General features: G+C 39.1%; 1 protein-coding gene across 1 annotated transcript; it reads right to left on the minus strand.

Moving 5' to 3' along the window:
* Positions 1 to 332: 332 nt before the first annotated feature.
* si:ch211-284e13.4 (insulin receptor substrate 1-B) lies at positions 333 to 20,633 on the minus strand. The gene is made up of 3 exons (XM_048188093.1): positions 19,774 to 20,633; positions 14,818 to 18,000; positions 333 to 1,810 (listed from the first exon to the last, which is right to left on the minus strand). The coding sequence occupies exons 1-3, from the start codon at positions 20,123 to 20,125 to the stop codon at positions 1,803 to 1,805; spliced, it is 3,543 nt and encodes a 1,180-aa protein (XP_048044050.1). The 5' UTR covers positions 20,126 to 20,633; the 3' UTR covers positions 333 to 1,802.
* Between the last annotated feature and the right edge of the window lie 847 nt (positions 20,634 to 21,480).

Here is a 21,480-nt window from a genome sequence, read left to right on the forward strand (position 1 = left end):
CTGGAGTAATGATGCTGAAAATTCAGCTTTGCCAACACAGGAATAAATTGCATTTTAAAACATTAAAATAGAAAACAGTTATTTTAAATTATAATAATATTTTACAGTATTACTGTTTTTGCTATATTTTGGATCAAATAAATGAAGTCTCTGAGCAGAAGAGAATTTTACATTACAAAACATTACAAACATTACAAAATCTTACAGTTCAAAAACTTTATGACTGGTAGTGTATATATATGTATATAAACACAAAATAAAAAGTGTATATATATATATATATATATATATATATATATATATATATATATATATATATATATATATATATATAAAATCTTTTAAAAAGGAGAACATGCTACGTAAAGGCAGACACCACTGCCCAGATGGTATGAAAAGACCCGGCTCCATGTGTAACTGAACAAAATAAAACAAAATAATGAAAAGCAGAGGAAACTGGAGCACATTCACTATTACAGGGAAAATTAAGTGTGTGTGTGTGTGTGTGCAAAAGGTAAGTTGCAGGAGTGTAAAATCCAGTCAGAGTATCGTCAACAGGTCAGACAGAGAAATTTGATAGATATCTGCTGTCTGGTGTGTGTGTGTTAAATTTATATAGCAGTAGTCTGCTGATAACAGAGCTGCATTTGAGAGAGGCACAGTTTGAGATATCAATGTGAGTGTGTGTGATCGTAGTAAACTGGGGATGAGAAATACTACAATAATACACTATCCTGGTTATATGACTAAGGACAATAGGCCATGGACACACACATACATACACACACACACACACACACAGTCACAATAGCAGTTTCAGTTTTACTGATCAGACCCCTATCAGTCATCAGATTTTGTGCTCCCAGCCATGCCACCATGCTCAGATTAATAGAAGAAAAAAGTGGATGATATAAATGTTTATCTTGAGGAGCAGATGCATTCACTAAAGTTTAAATCACACAGTGTTATAGCATATGCAGTCTCTTTCTCTCTCTCTCTCTCTCTCTGTGTGTGTGAGTCCAAATCTTTTTTAGTGAACCGAGGCACAGCATGGCTGAGGCTTGGATGACTGATTACACACGAACTTACACATACACAAATACAGCACAGTAAGGCAATCTGAATACACAATTCATAGCAAATAAAGCTCTTCCATCTATCGAATAGTTTTTCTTCACTCTTTTATACTGTAACTGTTTTTCGACTTTGTTCAGCATAGCGAACACAAAGGAACGGGAAAGCAAAACAAAACAAAACAAAAAAATCTAAAGCAATTTTCTTTTACAGAGCACATTGAGACCTGTGTAAAAATGGCTACAATCAAAAATGAGGCACTTTTATAAAAAACGTTGTATTTATATATATATATAGATAGATAGATAGACAGATAGATAGATAGATAGATTTATTCTCAGTAATACTATGTCTGCTATATATATTTTTCATCTATCGTTCATACTATTTAACATCTCTCTTATGATAATTTAAAGTTTGTGGTAGAGGAAAAAAGGAATATCATTGGCTCCTGGTTGGCAGTGGCCCTTCTTAAGTGGTTGAAGGACACGTCCATTTCAGTGATCTCTGGCGGAAATTACCTTTAGTCTTTTGGCACAAATTTTATTTTGATTGAACCAATGACAACTAATGAGAGTAAATGTTGTTATGAGGCAAGGGCAGTTAATTGTCCACTGCTGAGGGATGTGGGCAATCGCACCATTTTTCAGATCACATCAGGTGCACACACAGACAAACGCATTCACGCAGGAGGGACAAGTGCTGACTGGACTGAATGCAGGAGTACATTAACAATCTGCAAAAAGAAAAAGAGACAGAGATACTCGGTTAGGCACCTTAAAAGTATTTAAAAAAAAAAAAAAAAAATCTCAGAAGCACTGCTTGTTGATGACCCATAATAACAATCAATGACCTTACATAAAATATACAAAAACAATGTCCATTGTAGATGAGCGATAAAATAAATGAATACTGTAAAAATGATTCATCAAAGAATCCTGAAAAAATGTTTCATGGTTTCCACACACAAAAAAAATTTTAATAGCACAACCATTTTCAACATTGATAATAATAAGAAATGTTTCTTGAGCACCAAATCAGCATATTGGAATGATTTTGAAGCATCATGTGACACTGAAGACTGGAGTAATGATGCTGAAAATTCAGCTTTGCCATCACATGAACAAATTACATTTAAAAATATTGTAAGTATTGTTTTTTCTTTTTGATCAAATAAATATAAATAAAATAATATATGAGGTTTAAGTGGAGTGTCATTACAGTTCCAGACTACTAGATCAGCAGTACAGGTTTAGATTTGTTGAAAAACCTCAACCTTTACAAATGTAACAGGCCCTGTGTGAAGAGCCCCACAGGATCCTCTCAAATTCATTCTTACCAAATCTAGTACTTCTCAACTAGCAAACTTGGCCAGAAAGTTTTCACTTGTCCAGATTTGGGTTTATGGTTTTTTATTTACATTTAAAAAAAAAAAATCTGATATCTGACTGTTTAAAATCTCAAGGCAGCAAACACAAAATTATGTGTCTTCTCAGAGTTTCCTTCAGATTTGAGTTGTCTCATTGGAGGATATGGGTGCCAGCTCATATTCTTAGTCTCAATGTTATAACAAACAGCATACCAGAGGATAACATAGTCACAGAGGCACCAAACCACTTTCAGTTTAGTCTACAGACAGGAGACAGTGAGAAAAGATTCAGATACACACACACACACACACACATTCAAGCAGAGAAACACGCATTTGAAAAAATCTCAAAAAGAAACTGAATAGACAGTAATGATAATAGTCCTTAGAAACTGATCATCACTTAGATTTTTTTATTTTGTTTACTCAAGAGTCTGTTCTTTCTGTCTATATTCTTCTCTATTCCCAGTATAAAAGCATCACTGAACAGGTCCCATGGGATTTCCACATTTTTTCATTCTTCACTGCACGTTTAAAGAATATCAAAGTACTCTATTTCTGTACTTTTTACTGCCAGTATTCCTGGTCCCCACAACACACACACACAGGTTTGTTTTGCTATCTTAGTGAGGATATTCTACAGGCGTAATGGTTTTTATACTGTACAAACTGTACATTCTATCCCCCTACACTAAACCTACCCATCACAGAAAACATTTTGCATTTTTACATTTTAATAAAACATTGTTTAGTATGTTTTTAAAGCTATTTTAAATATGAAATGACCCCATATTTCATGTTTACGTCGTAATACCAGTGTAATACCCATGTCATTATACAAATTTGTGTCCTCATAAATCACAAAAACACACACAGACAAAGACACAGACACACACACACACACACACACACACACACACACAGACACACACACACACACACACACACACACAGACACGTCTATATGCACAAAAAGGCCAGAGAGGTTCACAGTCCAAGATGTAGTACAGTATGTGAATGGCCAACACTCCAGTGAGAGGCACCTTACACACAATCGACACACTGCAAATGCAACGCACAGTGCTCACACAGCAAACATGAATTTGCATGAATTGTGCATGAATTCTCAGGAAACTGTGCTAGAGAATTCAAGTTTTAAGAAGATTTAATATTTTATCTCAAATTTTACAAAGTACCAGGTCTGTAACCTCCAAAAGTGACATATATACCACACTTAAATTTGGACTAGTGGTAAAAATGCGGGTTTTTCAAGGGCTGATTCTTAAATTAGCTCAATCCTAAATGTGTGGTTACTGTCTTGCAACATACAAATTATGATTAATCATTACTAGACTAAACATGACGGTAAAGGTCTTTAGATTCCAGTATCTCTCTGCCACCCTAATGCCACCTCTAGTTATTTCATTTTAGGTAATTCAGGAAATATAGGCAACGCCTTTCCTTTACAGTTACTTTTGGTGCAATAAATTTAGTGAAAACAAATTTTGTAATTATTCTCTTTATTGCCTATGATACATTAGAAGTCTAATAGGAAGATTAAGAATCAAATAAATGCAATCATAAAAATGTATGAATATAGTCTCTGCTCACTGTCAAATCTAATTGAATTACTGTGAATTGTATTTTTGTTGTTGTTGTTAATTTTAAATGCATTTAACTAAAAACCAAAACATGATTAGCTGATTCACTGTTAAGTCAATAATTCACACCCCTAGCATTTGATCATTTAAAAAGTAATGGTGATGAATGGGGACATGAATGTTGGCTGGATGTGGGAAGTTCTGCACATGATCTACTGATGACGTGCAAATTAAAGAACACAGACACAGCTGGATCAAATCCATAATCCAATGCAATCTACCAAGAGCAGGGCAAATTAGCATCTGGTTTAAGACATGCTTTTTTTGGCCGTTAAATAATAGCACAAATACTAGTAAACTGACTAGCACAAACCTTAGTAAATCGCTCTGCATGATTATTTTAAAATGGAACACAAATGGAACCTATGAGAATTTCTCACCACTGATATGCTAAAAAAAGTGAATAGATCAATTCTGTACATAAAAACATATGCACACAGTGTGTCTCCCCATGCCTCATAAAACAACTTGGAACTTGGAAGAGGAGTGAAAGGTCTCGAGTAAAAGAGAAACACACCCAGATGACTATAAACTACTAAACCATTTTACTCTGATCTAGATCACAACATCCCCATACTTTCTCTCCATCCCGAATTGGTGGCTCCCTTCTCTTCTCTCTAACAGACCAACACAGTCGTGAGTCATTTCCAAAGAGAGAGAACAGAAATGAGAGACACACTCAAAGAGACTAGGAGAGATGTGTGTCTGTGTATATGTGCTCGTGGCGAGAGAGAGAGAAAGAGAGAGAGACAAGCATGTGTCCATGTGTTTGGATCTGTTTATGTACTTTGGGAGGTGTGTGTAAGGAAAAATTGTAATAGAGAATGTTGTATGGATCTGTGAGAGAGGACTTGCCAAGCAGAGTGTGACATAAGTTTGAAAGGCCAAGAGAGAGAGAAAAAACAGGTTGATGATTGTGTGTGAATACATGTGCACTGAGCCAATTATATTACAACTTGGTGTTACAACAGTTGCATTTAAGATGCCTATATATTCAGTACCGTTCAGAAGTTTGGGGTCAGTAAGATTTAAAAAACAACAACAACAAAAAAAAAACTTAATACTTAAAGCTGCAGTCCGCGATTTTTCCTCTTTGTCGCCATCTCTTGTTCGAAACCTGCAATTACAGTCATATGCGGAACAGTTATCTGTACGTGAAACTGACTAGCCTGGACGGAACTCCTTCCTTTCTGTTTACGGACGTGACGGACGTGACGTAATGACGCACAGAGGAACTGTTGCATGCTCGAATTTCCCGCGGAAATCCACCATGTCGCTCTTATTATAAAACATTATTACAAGCTTACCGTTGTGAATCGAGTTAAGATAATGAGATAGTTTTGAACACTGGCTGGTTATGTACTTGCTCAAAAATTGATTTTGGATAATTTTTAACCAAAAAATGTTATGGACTGTAGCTTTAAAACATTTATTCAGCAAGAATACATTAAAGGCACAATATGTAAGATTTTTGGATTAAAATATCCAAAAACCACTAGAACAATGTTATATATTTTGTTGACTTACATTATCCCAAATGTTTCCAAGAATGTTTAAATCCAGAGAAATAAGCAATTTTAACCAGGACACGGACCGTGTCCGTGCGTTGCCTATTAATGTCACCACCATACCCGCATTACCCTCGATTTGGAGGGTGGAACCATGGAAACCATGGAAACAAAAGACAGGTGAGCAACTACATTCATCGACAGAAAACTTATCATGTTATATAGCTCAACACAGTAAGTCTTATTGTTTAAATCTTGTTATCTTGATTTACCATGATTTACCATGCCTAATATCGATCAAGCTTTACTGCAGCGTGCAACAAGTGTCTCATAGTAGCCACCGAGCAAATGCACATAGCAATATAACAACTTTAAACACACAAATGTATCTAATATAATAAAACAGCGCTGCGTTACCCCACATACCCCTGACCGGAAGAAGCCTTCAGCCACACCCTGCTTCATACTACAGTAATGTTAAAAAATCTTTAATATATTAGCTCATCCATGAATATGATTTCTGCCCGAGTCCCATCATATTCTTTTCCACCAGTTGTAGACGTGAAGACAACACCGTGAAATCAAGACGTCCTCAAGTTAAGCCTTTGTTTTGAATGACTGACCTCTAGTGGCAAAAATTACATATTGTGCCTTTATATTGATCATAGGAAGCAGAAACATTTGTTTCAAATAAATGTAAAACTTCAAATTAACACTGCCCTTTTGAACTTTTTATTCATCAAAAAATCCTGAAAAGAGGTATCTTGGTTTCAACAAAAAAAGAGACTGTTTTATGCTGCACAGAGGAACAATTACAAGAAAAAAATGCATCACACACACTTGATTCTCGTTGACAGAAAACACAACGCATAATCACTGTCAAGACACATTTCTAAATGACACTTTCTAAATAACAGAAAATACTTCAGTGATGTACAGAAAAGAAAAAATAAAGAAAACAAAAGAATATTGCTCAAACTAACATCATTGTCTCCATCAGCAATTATGTTTTATCTCCCAATAGAAATGCTCATTTGTGACCACTAGTTGTGAGCCATCTCATGGTTTTTAGACGAGCTCCACAAATTTGCTGCATATGTGTGTGAACTGGCCTGCTGCCACCTTCACCTTACTGTATTAAATGCCACAGACTCTCTAGAGCAATGAAATGAATCCAACTCTCTCTCTCTCTCTCTCTCTCTCTCTCTCTCTCGCAACCTTACAATATCAGTAGTCTAAACACATGCATTACAATTCTCTTTCTCATCCTCTAAACTCTCAGTCTAACTATGCCTATACCCACTCCTGCTCTGAGTGCATACACATGAGTGAGTGTTTGTGTGTGACAGTATGTGTGTGGATGGTTTGTTAACAGCAGACAGATCAATTGGCTCTGCTCTCGGTACACCCACTTGAGTTAACCATAATCTCCCTGCAGACAAGCACCTACCCACACACATATACCCATATGCACACACACACACACACACACACACACACACACACACACACACACACACACACACACACACACACACACACACACAAATTCTCTCTCTCTCTCTCTCTCAGACACACACAAACACATACATACATACATATATAGACATAAATAGTAACATATTTCCCTCTGTCCATATCTTATGGTCTTGTCAGTTGAGTGTCTAGACTGAAATCTAATTTTAGGATTTCAAAAGGTGAATTCACAAATTCACTGGCTTACTGTCCATCATGAAAGGTACAAGCACAAGTTCTAAAATCCTCCTGGATAACTTAATTACTAAAAATTATGTATTTACTAGAACAGAATATTACTAAAATAATTACAAAAACAATGTATAGTGCATCTGGAAAGTATTCACAGCACTTCACTTTTTCCACATTTGATGTTACAGCCTTATTTTTCTCAAAATTCTACAAACAATACCCCATAATGACAATGTGAAAGAAGTTTGTTTGAAATCTTTGCAAATCCATTCAAAATAAGCAACGGGAAAAAAAAATCACATGTACATAATATTCACAGCCTTTGCCATGACACTCAAAATTGAGCTCAGGTGCATCCTGTTTCCACTGATCATCCTTGAGATGTTTCTACAACTTGATTGGAGTCCACCTGTGGTAAATTCAGTTGAGTGGACATGATTTGAAAAGGCACACACCTGTCTATATAAGGTCCCACAGTTAACAGTGCATGTCAGAGCACAAGCTAAGCCATGAAGTCCAAGGAATTGTCTGCAGGCCTCCGAGACAGGATTGTATCGAGGCACAGATCTGGGGAAGGGTACAGAAAACTTTCTGCAGCACTGAAGGTCCCAATGAGCACAATGGCCTCCATCATCCGTAAATGGAAGAAGTTGGAACCAACAGAGCAGGCTGCGTGGCCAAACTGAGTGATTGTGGGAGAAGGGCCTTAGTCAGGGAAGTGACCAAGAACCTGATGGTCACACTGACAGAGCTTCAGTGTTTCTCTGTGGAGAGAGAAGAACCTTCCAGAAGAACAACCTTCTCTGCAGCACTCCACCAATCAGGCCTGTATGGTAGAGTGACCAGACGGAAGTCACTCCTCAGTAAAAGGCACATGACAGCCCGCCTTAAGTTTGCCAATTGACACCTGAAGGACTCTCAGACCATGAGAAACAAAGATTGAACTCTTTGGCCTGAATAGCAAGCGTCATGTTCGGATGTCCTACTAATGCTGTACTAAGATTAATGTTATGATTAGGGGTTAGTATTTGTTTCAGCATTGTGTAGGCAATCAGCACTGTGACTGACATGACCAATGAAATCTTTAGAATCAGCTGTGGGGCAGGGTTTGTGGTAAACTGGTTTGAAAAATAAGTCATGCAGGTGAAGCTGAAAGTATTGGCCACACAATGATTTTGAGGAGCAGGAGCTTCATAAATTATCTACATTAGATGATGCATATTTTTAACATAAATATTTAAAATGGTGTATTATAACTATAATGGCAGTAATAACTAGAGCTGCAGCAGAAACAGGTGGTTGGTTGAGGGCATGTGACTGTCAATCTAGATTTTACACCTTTGCAGACCTCGACCCTAACGAGTATGTATGTGTGTGTTACTATTAAAGGCTTGGAGAGGATGGGAGCTTACTTTGGCTGACAAGCAGAGACGGAGAGAAAGAAAAACAAGCAGGGGGGAGAAAACGAACAACACTCTCATTAGTATCACTAAGGAAACAAAACGGACGAGTCTTCCTTTGACGTAGGACAAATCAAAAGTCCAAAATAAGCATCAAATCTTCTCACTTACACTACAAAAGCAAGGTTTTTTCTGTCATAGAAAGTTCTAGGCTTGAACTGAAATAAACCAGGCTTAAAACATCAAACTATATCCTTCCAATGGTCAAGCATGTATATTAACAGTACACTAAAAAAACAACTGCATTAAAGGGTTAGTTCACCTTTAATGCATTTAGTTCACTCTGAGACTAACAGTCGGGAAACTCACTCTGAGACTCTGGCCTTTGAACTTAAACTCAAAGGCCAGAGTCTCAGAGTGAGTTGCCGACTGTTAGTTAGTGAATAAAAGGAGAGCAGAGATGGCTAAGATAAAATATGAGATTTTCTGCAACTAACTTAAATTTCAGTCTTAAAGGCACAGTATTTAATTTTCGCAGCTAGAGATCGCAAACTCAAAACAATAACAATGGCGTAGCTTGATGATGTTGTGAAGGAGTGGGGAATGATGGGAGTTGTTGCCTTCACCTCCACTGCAGATGAAAATCAATCAGAAGGGACTCAGAAATCATGTTCATTAATAAAGTTTTATAACCGTTACGTTTGATCACATGATTTTATATAATTCTAATGAATTAGCTGCAAGTAACGTAATGTTTAATGCTAAATTACTACTCAAACATATCACTTTATTTACAGCTACATCTACTACTACTGCATTTTTCATGAGATTCACTGAGTTGCCATAGTTTCTTTGGCAAGTGGAAACCGATGATAACACGGACATGACGCCATTGACAGGCGTCGCAATAAGGAGGGACATTACACTGGTTAAATCTGATAATTTCTCTGGATATAAACATTGTTGAAAACATTTGGGATAATGCAATTATACAAGTGAACAAAACACTGAACATAACACTGTACAGGTGGTTTTTAGATATTTTAATGCAAAAATCTTACATATTGTGCCTTTAAAGCTTGACACATTAACTATTCACTTTTGTTGTATGAAAAAAGCAGCCTGGACAGTCTGCTAGATCAGGAATCTTTGATTAGATGCCACGGACCCCCAAATATGATCATTATCATCATGTATTTATCAATCTATCTACCTATCTATCTATCTATCTATCTATCTAATATATATATATATATATATATATATATATATACACACACACACACACACACAGGTGCTGGTCATATAATTAGAATATCATCAAAAAGTTGATTTATTTCACTAATTCCATTCAAAAAGTGAAACTTGTATATTATATTCATTCATTACACACAGACTGATATATTTCAAATGTTTATTTCTTTTAATTTTGATGATTATAACTGACAACTACGGAAAATCCCAAATTCAGTATCTCAGAAAATTGGAATATTGTGAAAAGGTTCAATATTGAAGACACCTGGTGCCACACTCTAATCAGCTAATTAACTCAAAACACCTGCAAAGGCCTTTAAATGGTCTCTCAGTCTAGTTCTGTAGGCTACACAATCATGGGGAAGACTGCTGACTTGACAGTTGTCCAAAAGACGACCACTGACACCTTGCACAAGGAGGGCAAGACACAAAAGGTCATTGTAAAAGAGGCTGACTGTTCACAGAGCTCTGTGTCCAGGCACATTAATAGAGAGGCGAAGGGAAGGAAAAGATGTGGTAGAAAAAAGTGTACAAGCAACAGGGATAACCGCACCCTGGAGAGGATTGTGAAACAAAACCCATTCAAAAATGTGGGGGAGATTCACAAAGAGTGGACTGCAGCTGGAGTCAGTGCTTCAAGAACCACTACGCACAGACGTATGCAAGACATGGGTTTCAGCTGTCGCATTCCTTGTGTCAAGCCACTCTTGAACAACAGACAGCGTCAGAAGCGTCTCGCCTGGGCTAAAGACAAAAAGGACTGGACTGCTGCTGAGTGGTCCAAAGTTATGTTCTCTGATGAAAGTAAATTTTGCATTTCCTTTGGAAATCAGGGTCCCAGAGTCTGGAGGAAGAGAGGAGAGGCACACAATCCACGTTGCTTGAGGTCCAGTGTAAAGTTTCCACAGTCAGTGATGATTTGGGGTGCCATGTCATCTGCTGGTGTTGGTCCACTGTGTTTTCTAAGGTCCAAGGTCAACGCAGCCGTATACCAGGAAGTTTTAGAGCACTTCATACTTCCTGCTGCTGACCAACTTTATGGAGATGCAGATTTCATTTTCCAACAGGACTTGGCACCTGCACACAGTGCCAAAGCTACAAGTACCTGGTTTAAGGACCATGGTATCCCCGTTCTTAATTGGCCAGCAAACTCGCCTGACCTTAAGAAAATCTATGGGGTATTGTGAAGAGGAAGGTGCGATATGCCAGACCCAACAATGCAGAAGAGCTGAAGGCCACTATCAGAGCAACCTGGGCTCTCATAACACCTGAGCAGTGCCACAGTCTGATCGACTCGATGCCACGCCACATTGCTGCAGTAATTCAGGCAAAAGGAGCCCCAATTAAGTATTGAGTGCTGTACATGCTCATACTTTTCATGTTCATACTTTTCAGTTGGCCAATATTTCTAAAAATCCTTTCTTTGTATCGGTCTTAAGTAATATTCTAATTTTCTGAGATACTGAATTAGGGATTTTCCTTAGTTGTCAATTATAATCATCAAAAAAATTAAAAGAAACATCTGAAATATATCAGTCTGTGTGTAATGAATGAATATAATATACAACTTTTTGAATGGAATTAGTGAAATAAATCAACTTTTTGATGATATTCTAATTATATGACCAGCACCTGTGTGTGTGTGTGTGTGTGTGTGTGTATATATATATATATATATATATATATATATATATATATATATATATATATATATATATATATATAGTATTTAATAAAGACCTAATACTGTCCCAATTCATATTATAATTATTTCTAGAATATTATTTAGAAAATATTTTCTATTAAGCTACATTATTGATTTTTTTTTCCTACTCTCTGTAGTTCTGTACTGTTAGATGCACTATTTATTTATTTACTCATTTATTTACTTATGTATTAGAATCTTTTTTATTTATTTATTTTTAAATTTTTAACACTGTTCTTTAAACTGTTCCACTGACCCTAGTGGGGTCTAGCACTCCCTTGTGGCCCCCTGGACCCCAGTTTTAAAATGTGAAAAATGTGTTAAAAATGTAGTAGATACGTCAGGAAAGTTGCAGATTTCTGAAACCTTTTATTTAAATGTTATAAAAAATAATGACAAGACAGTTTGTGATAACTACACTATTTGTATTGAGATGCAGAATAGGCCTTTGGATAAAATTACACTGATCCTTTATTCAGTGGATTTTGCTTCATCGGGTCCAATTAGGTTGCAGGATCAGATGTAGACAACAAAAACCCTCTAATGCAGTTAATATAATTCAACAAAACAACCAAAAAAATAGAAACCACAAGGTGCAAAATCAGCACATGGAAGCAGCTTATGAGAGAGCAAAGATTTGTGCTTTAACAACAAATAGGCATGCAGACAAAACATAGCTACCAATTCTAAACTTTAGCCCTATGAGGGGTGTGTTACTGGGAAAAGGTACACTGAGGACAAATAGGAGTTTTTTCTCCATTTTTTAACTAATGATAATTCTACTTGAGTAATGTAATGAATCACTGCACATACACAAAAGACACAGATACATTGCCATGCAATAATGTTGGTGTGAGTAAATGCCCTCCTTCAGGTCCACTGTAAAGGAATGTATTCTCCTCTGGGCTGCTGATGGGTCAGCTAGATTACAGCTCATCTGACCTACAACAACCTGCTTGTCTAGACAGCTTTGGGTTGGAGCAGATTCCCTACTTCTTAGCACCACTGTGGTGACTGGGTTTGTATGAGGTAAAACCTTCAGAGCGTCACTTTGAGTCACACAATACCTGCATTGACGCTTTGACTCCTTGTCTGTCTCTGTTAATCTTTCTCTCTCTATCTAGTCTCAACCTTACTGTCTCTCTGAGGCCACATACTCTCTTTTAGTCTATTCTTTTGTTCTCTGGTGTCATCTTTCTTTCAACCACTAAAAACATTTCTTTGTCTTTTATACTCATATTGTACAATTTCCTGCCCTCGTTTTTGAATCAACCCTGCTCACTTTCCACCCTGATGGTAAGTAATTTACATAAGATGGTTTTCAGGATGCTCCATAAGCTCAGCACTGAACTAAATTGCACAGTCAAGGATACTACCTTGACAATTTTTTCTTTCTTTTTTAAAAGTTTTGGATGAGGCTAAATCTTTGTTCAGCAAATTTTAGGTATGGGAGTTATGGAAGATAGGACGCTTAGTCAAAATAATTAGTGGTGCATGCACTGCAAAACACATTCAGAACACTTTAGCAACTGCATACAAATGCCCTAGCAACACCCAATAGCGATAGCAACTTTTGCATGGGCAAGCTGGAAGCACCACACACTTTTTCTACAGAAAATGTAGAAATCAAATTGCAATTTCTGTGCCACTTGCAGCACCAAATGGAATTGCAAATAAAATGGCTGTTTACAAAACACTTCGTCCATCTGCTGTTTGGAAAAATAGGTAATCCCACCCTCAGAACCATTGGTAGGGTCAATGATGCTATGTTCGTATCCTCAAACAATCAGAGCAATGTTGAACACATCACAGAGCCATAGTGTTTAAAATTTTTTAGGAAATCAATATAGTTCTCTTTCTACACAATCAGCTAAGATAGGAGAAAGCATTTAATATCAAAACATTACACACAGTAGCTTAATTAAGACATTTTGGGTGAGCATTCAACTTTATGCAGACCAGGGATCAAGAAAGTGCAAGGTTGAGAACCACTGGATTACACTGACCTGAAGCCAGTCATAAGACTATAAGAGCAAAAGAAGCCACTCATCTGACAAGCCGTTTTAAGACAGCTATATGCACCAGTTCTGTGGTCAACGGCATGTCACTGAGGGTAAAGTGAATTACATATGCAAAATCATGTCCTTAGTCCCAATTTCTAGCTGAAACATTTAAAGAAAAAATTTAAAAGGTTAGAGTAAAACATTCTTGCAAAGTCTGTCTATATGTTACCAAAAGAGACATATACACGGGCAAGATGAAAGACTTAGAAGAAAGGAAAAAGGAAAAGAGAAAAGAGGAGAGAGATGAGTAGAAGCAGAACCACATTCAGGAACATTTTCAGCAAGACTGAAGTTAAATAGCCATAATTATCTACAATCACAGTGAGTTAAATATATATGCGGATACAGGGCTGCTCAGAGGTATTCCTTATAAACACTTAGATAAGCCACAAATATGCTATATTCTCAATCCACACACATCACAGACACATACACACATATGTCTGTACTCACACGGCCCTTATCATGCACTCATAAACTATAACAAGCACACACTCAAAACCAACAACCTAAATGATCTGTGGTTAATACTATAACACCGGAGCTGTCAGATTCTTCTTATACTCCACCTCCACTTCACAACTGGAAACAGGCAGAGAGCAGCCCAAATAGAACTAAGCCTTTTACAATATTTACTATTGTTCTATAACAAAAGAAAGAGAGGAGAGAGGCCCAAAAATATCCCTTGATAATCCCATTACCATCACTGTGAGCCTCAGCAGGAAATATTTCGTAATTTCAAGCGAAAATACACTGAATAACAATTTTTAAAAATGATTGCATGAGTCTTGAATGAATGTTAGAATCATATGCTGATAAAGGAATATTGTTACTTTATAACCATTATTATTCTAATAAGGAGATAAGGATTCTAAAAATGTTCTGTGATACCACTGATCATGTTCTGTGAGAGATGACACCTTTGATCATATTCAGCAGTCACATTGGTTAGGACAGAAAAACAACCAAAGATTAATACTCTGAAAAGCTGAATGGTAACAGTATGGAAAGGCAAACATATGAAGTGGCCTTCAGTAATGGAGCAAATAAAGTGTTGTAGTGTACAATGCTTTTACCTTTGCTGTCCTTCCTGCTGCTCTGATGAACTCTTAATTCATCTGATTTGATGAAATCAATGCTGGCATATGTGTTGATGCTGGAGGTGGTGTTTCCTCCTGCTCCACCCAATCCCCCACTCAACCCTCCTACTACAGGAGAGAAAAACGAGTGAGGGCCAGAAGGTCCATCCACACTGGTTTGATTCTCCTTACTGACCAAGTCTAAATCAATGTAGTTGAGGCCTTGCTCCAGGGTTAAGGAAGATGCCTGAGCAGCAGGAAGAGTTGCCACTCCAGGGCTGGCACACTGTGGAGAGGGTGGCTGATTATTAGACCAAAGGTTACTCTCTAATCCTTGCTGTCGTGGTGGACCACAATGTGGTGTCTCAGAAAAAGGAGAAGGGGAAGCAGAGGGGGAGAGGGGGAGAGCTGGAGCTGCTATGAATGTCTCAGAGCGATGCCGCCTTCTTGCTGATGATTCTGCCCTCACTAGACGGGCACCCTGATCCACATTTGAAAAAGCTTTGGGTGAAGGATAATTCATGTTATGCTCCTGCTCCATGGAGGATGGCAGAGGTGTTTGGCCAGGTTTAGGGGACATGGATGTTTTATCTGCATCCAATCCAAATTTCATCTCAGTATAGTCTGTAAAAGGAGCAGCAGTGATATCTGTAGATGTCAAGCCTGTCACGCTGCTCTTCCTGAGTCCCATTTCCATTTCTTGTTTTACTTGAGGAGCTCTGCTGATCTCCTCTCTGACTTTTGGGGTGGGTTTAAAAGAAGACAGAGGAGTGAGAGAAGAAGGTGAGTTACCCAAGTCCATGTTCACATATTCAGAGGATAAAGAAATGGAGGTGGAGAGTGGTGCTGAGAAGCTCCGGGGAAGGTTGGCAGATCCACTTTGACATGGCTGTGGTCGGTGAAAGGCTCTTTGATGTCCTTGTGCCATGGAGTTTCCTGGCTCAGCTGTAGTCCTCACCTTATTATGTCCTCCTCGCTCACCCTGATAAACAATGCTCACATACTCTCCAGGGCTCTGGGATGCAGTTGGGAGCAAAGTCTCCCTGACTCTCGGCAACGTATTGGCTTTGGACATATCCACAAAAAAGTTGGACAACTTGTCCTTTCTTGGCTGTAAATGACCCTGTTTCTGAAAACCTGGCCCACATTTCTGCTGGTGATGGTGTTGGGCTGAAACTATGGGGTGAGTTCCCCCTACCCTGTGTCCTGTGGTTAGTCTGGTTGCTCTTCCCACTCCACCAACAGACAGAGACAACGACCTGTCTTCAAGGCTTTCACTGCTAGCTGAACTAGAGGAGAAAGAGGATGAGGACAGAGAGAGTTGTCCACCACCACCTGAGCCCACAGGTGTGTCCCCTCCACAATGGTAAACAACCTTTCCTCCAGCTTCACCTCTACCCATACAAACCCTGTCCAGATCATCTTCAAAACGGGTTGAGAGGGCAGTGTGTTTATATGAACGTGGCAACGAAAAATAAGAATAGACCATCTTTGGCTGCAGTGGTTGCTGCTCTGGGTGTGATGGAGGAGTACTGCAAGCTGACCTGGCACTAATAGGTGACATGTTCATGTAGTCGCTGCCTGCCCGACTCTCCATGCTGCCCCTGCTGCCCCAAATGCATCCACTCAGGCCATGTAAGTCTGGTGAACAGCTACTGTTAGGAGACATCATCATGTAGCCCTCATTAATGGGTAGGCGGATGTGCTGAGGAGGTGAGACACTACTATTGGGGGTCATGGCCATGTATTCATCTCCACCCTTTGGCACTACATCTGAACCAGAAACTGATAGTGACAATGAAGCAGGAGGAGCTGTAACACCTGGTAACATAGACATGTAGCCACTGTCAATTGAGGAGTCTTCAGGCCCACCTTTAGTACTGACACCTTTATCTGCTGAGTTTTCCTGCACCAATGATGTTGTAGCTGAACCCCCTGAGCCTCGGCGTGAAGTAAAAGACTCTCTACTTGCACTGCGTGACATCACTGCATAGTCTTCTTCATCCTCTTCTTCCTCCTCCCTGCGGTGTGGGACCAAACGCTCCTGGGTAGAGGTGGGGGGTAAGGAAGCACGCTTGCTGAGCAGCCTGCGGTCAGCTTCACATTCGCGACTAGATGAACGACGAAGAACTCTGCGTCCATGAACACGTTTGTGAGATCCTTCTCTGTGACCCATCAGGATATAGCTGGCTCCACCTTCAACAAGGGCACCAGGGAACCCTGTGGCTAGCAGGGAGTGCTCTCCAGGGCTGGAGCCATACTCATCCGAGGAACCATAATCACTGGGTGATCCTGACATGGACACTCTCTGAGGAATTCGAGCATAAGTGCAGATGGGCACTGTTCCAAAGGCAGCTCCACCTAACCCACATTCTGACCCATGACCAGAGCTGGATGAGAGACTGGGGGCTGGGGAAGGTGCAGGGTTAGGAGTGTATCGTGCTAGGCTGAGGGTGATTTTCGCTGGAGTAGGTGCTCGTGTGGGTTTAGGTCTCAGGGTTGGGGTAGTTGAGCAGGATGAACCATTGAGACTGGGACTTGTGCTGAGTGCCGTTGCTCTGCCCCCTCCATCCTCTGTACGAGCCCCAATGCTGGCTGTCCGTGACCTAGAGAATCCATGCCGTGGAGTTGGAGATGTGTTGGTGTTTGATGCTCCAGGTGTTTCCGTTCTAGCACGTCTGGAAAAACCAACCTGTGAAGGTGGTAGATTTGGGTGGTGTCGTCTAGAAGGTACACTAATAGGGTTAGAAGCAGTTCCTCCTCCACAGCTCACACCAACAGTCTGAGATTTGCTTCTTTGACGAAACTCTTCACTCAGAGCCTTCATGGCCTCAAGAAGGGTCTCATGCATGTTCTGCGCCACCACTGAATCCTCTACCTGCATCCAGAATTCTCCAGGACCTGTCATGGCAGAACGACCCACTTCAATGAAAAAGAAGTTTTCTGAGTGGCCACAGCGTCGCACATTCATCAGCTGGAGGACCACAGCTGCAACATCAGAATTGAGTTTGACAAAGTTGACTGTTTTGTCCGTTAAGCAAAGTCTGTAGATTCCAACTAGATTCCTGGCCTGGCCCAAACCTTTTGGCCAGACTTTAACTTGCCAGACCTCCTTAAAGGCAGGGCCAGGGGAAGGCAGTCCACAGTCTCCTCCACTGCCACACTCATCAGGAGTCTTACCTACAGATACAAAATAAAAGATAGGAACACAATAGAAAAGTGAAATAAACATGCATTTATTTAAAGAAATTGTAAAGTATGCAGTACAGTTGATTGTGTCTATAGAGACAATTTAAATATGAAATATTTTCCACTGTCACAAACAATGTGTATGTTTCCACACAGCACACAGTTGAAGTAAGTTTTGTGTTATTTAGCCACACTAATATATATATATTAATTATATCATTAACGTTTGGGGTAGAATTTTACAAGCAGAAACAAATAATTGTTTATATTATAATTACAGTCATTAAAATACTATATTTTAGTATATTTTCACCATATTTAGAGCAAAATATTAAGATGATGTTGCTTTTTTTTTAACCCAATGTCATCTTCTTAAAAGAATGGCATGAAAACATGCTATTTTATTAGTTGAAAACAGGGTTGGTTAGTACAATTTTCATTCGCTGTTGGATATCTCTGGTGGGACAATCAATTTTCCTAAATAAGCGCGCACACACACACACACACACACACACACACACACACACACACATATGCAATTCACAAATTATTTAGATTTATTACTACTTCACCACATGCAAATTCTTGTGTGTGGTGTATGTCTGTATGTAATCCTATGTAGAAGTAAACAAACAAAAAATAAAGAAAGAAGTACATTTTAATTTCCCTAAAGCTTTTGATCTGTAGAGTTGGGTGGATTTTGAAAAAAAGAAAAAGAAATACATAAATAAAAGTTGTCCTTACTTTTACATGTTTTGAGAGGGTCACAAGGGCAAAAGTTTGTTACATTTACGTTATAGCTTTTAGTTATGCACGAGAAAGTAGCCCTGTGCCGATCAAACCAACCAGTCCAGGTCAGAACAGATTTTGAATGATTAGTGTATAATATAAATGGTTGTAACTGATTTGGCCATTTATCTGAGCAATGTTGCACATTTTGTAGCGTGCTTGTAAAAATGGAGTAAGAGATGTTCTCCGTGCAGTTGCTGGATACAACCAAGTGAATCCATTATAGCCTTTAAGGACATGAATTAAACCGAGGAAGGCTTATAGAATCGCTTGCTCGGCAACTAATGTCTCCATATCATCACACTGATGGCCTGCTGTTCAACCCGGTGAACGGTTCATTCAGCGGCGGGGTGGGGGGGGATCATGTTCTACCAAAACACGAAGGATGGGGCAAGAGGAGACCCGTATTCCAATAAACACGCACGGCTGCCGCGGCTCCCCTCCCCGGCGGAATCGCTATGACAGAAATGTAGGTTACACGTACAACATGCACAAATGTGTAGAAAAACAAAAACAGTCCTGAGCGCTGCAGCAGCGTTGCACAATGCGCCACTCTCGCACTACGCGCTATAGTAGTTCTGTCTAGTGATGAGAGCATTAGAATATTTAATATTTTACATCTCTATTTTCAATACATAATTCAATTAAATTCAAATGATTAATTTGTCTATTTATGAATGCACTGAATGGTTCTACGAAGCATGCACCGTAATCTATCCGGCTATTTTAATACCGCGTGCGTCCACATTTCCAGGTGTGGTGGCTACATTAAACAGACGGGTGGGGTAGAACGTGCATTTGAAGCCAAACAGCTTTGCAAATATAGATCTGCTGAAGCCAAGGGGGCTCCCATCATCAACACGTTGATGGGCAGGTTAAGAAACTACAATCATCAAGGTCTATGCTGCAGCATATATATGAAAGACAGGTCATTGACGAATTTGACTCAAGGGTACAACATAATTTCTGACTCACATTTACATTGTAGATCCAGCATGGCCTGGTACCATTCGTTTTGTACCTCCTCAGTGTCCGCGGCTATGGCAAAGCTCTCCCCGCGGGTATACAGCACTATCATATGCTTGTTCTTTGAATCTGCCCGTTTGTTGATGTTGAAGCAAGAGTCTAGGTTCACTGCTTTCTTTGGGACTGGTGACTTGCTACGGAATTTCTTTTCGTTTTCATAATATTCGAGTCTGGCCGGGCCCTGCTCCGATGCAGCCCGGAGAACGAAAAAGCGCCGGTGCATAGATTTCTGTTTGCGGAGATAACCGCTTTTCCGCACGTCCTCGTAGCTCTGCTGCTCCATCGCCGCCTGGTTCTCCATTGCAGGGCGAGTTGCTTGGTTTTTTTTTTTTATTTATTCACCAATGCCTGCCTAAAATCTGTGGTATGTTTTACATTCGTTCATGATAGCAGCAGTTCTCTTCTCTCTCTCATCATGTAATCACGCGCCCTCGAGGAGAGCCCAAATAAGCGCTTGAGATTGTTTTCCTCCTGGTCCAGCTTGTATGGTTGTGTGCACCCAGGCTCCACTGACAGGCGTGCACATGCGGCATGCGACGTCTGCACTAGCATGCAGTTCTGCTGTGTATCATTGCAAGCTTACCAAAATTGTTTACTGTACAGCTCTACCCGCACACTCGGATGCCCCCCTCTGCCTGCACGTCTGAGACTGGTAAACCCGTCAATGCCAGTTCATGTACACATTGCGGAACTGAGACTGCATTGATTTCAGTGTTGACTGTATATGGATTCGTTGAAAAATATAGTTCAACATCCTCTAGGTTTAATCAACAAAATTTTCTATATCACACATTAAGGGTTTCTTGAAATTACCAGCTTGAATATGCCAATTTAGAGGGAACGCATGACGGAATTACTTTTAGAATTATTTTTTAGAAGGAAAATATACACATGATTCTGCTTTTCACGTAGTATTGCATTTTTTTAATTATTAAATGCGGAATCCCCCTCTCTACGGTCATTGGCAAGTGTCTTGCGCTAGTGCATCATGCTTGGTGAGCCGTTTGCGACATCTGTTGGTTGGCTTTTGCCATTTTTTTGTGTCAGTGCAATAAGGCGAAACTCGTTTGGCAGTTTTCACCTGTATAAAGAAATGAGATTAATATTAATGCTGATTGATAATGATGCAAAATTCCTTTCTGCAGTTTGCTTACATGCATACAAATAAGCTATCTACAACAGGAACATGAAACAGCCACTTTATATTTTGGCCAAAAACGATCAATATGTAAGACAGGATATAGACCAGTGTTTCTCAGCAAGGTTCCCCACTTTCCTAGTCAATATTCGAAGCGCCTCCAACACACCCTCTATAATCTTGTTTTAACTGTGTATTAGAACTTAAACTGCAATAAAATAATGAGATCTAAAGGTGTATCTAACGCGTCAGCGTTTAAGAAAACAAAATTAATAGCTTATGTAATGCCACTGAAGTTCAAGTGCAGGAAACATAACATACCTTTGAAGATTGAGAAAAATCAACAGAATAAAACTTTTAATTGTTACATTATTTTTTAATACATAATTTTGTCATTTTACATAGTGCTGTTAGAGCTTTTTTTATACACACTTTTTGTTATAATGGTTGAAACTCTCTAAACATCCTGATAGCAATAAATAGTAGAAGTATTATAATATATATATATATATATATAT

This window comes from Megalobrama amblycephala, linkage group LG4 (assembly GCF_018812025.1).
Source record: "Megalobrama amblycephala isolate DHTTF-2021 linkage group LG4, ASM1881202v1, whole genome shotgun sequence".
Lineage (NCBI taxonomy): Eukaryota > Metazoa > Chordata > Actinopteri > Cypriniformes > Xenocyprididae > Megalobrama > Megalobrama amblycephala.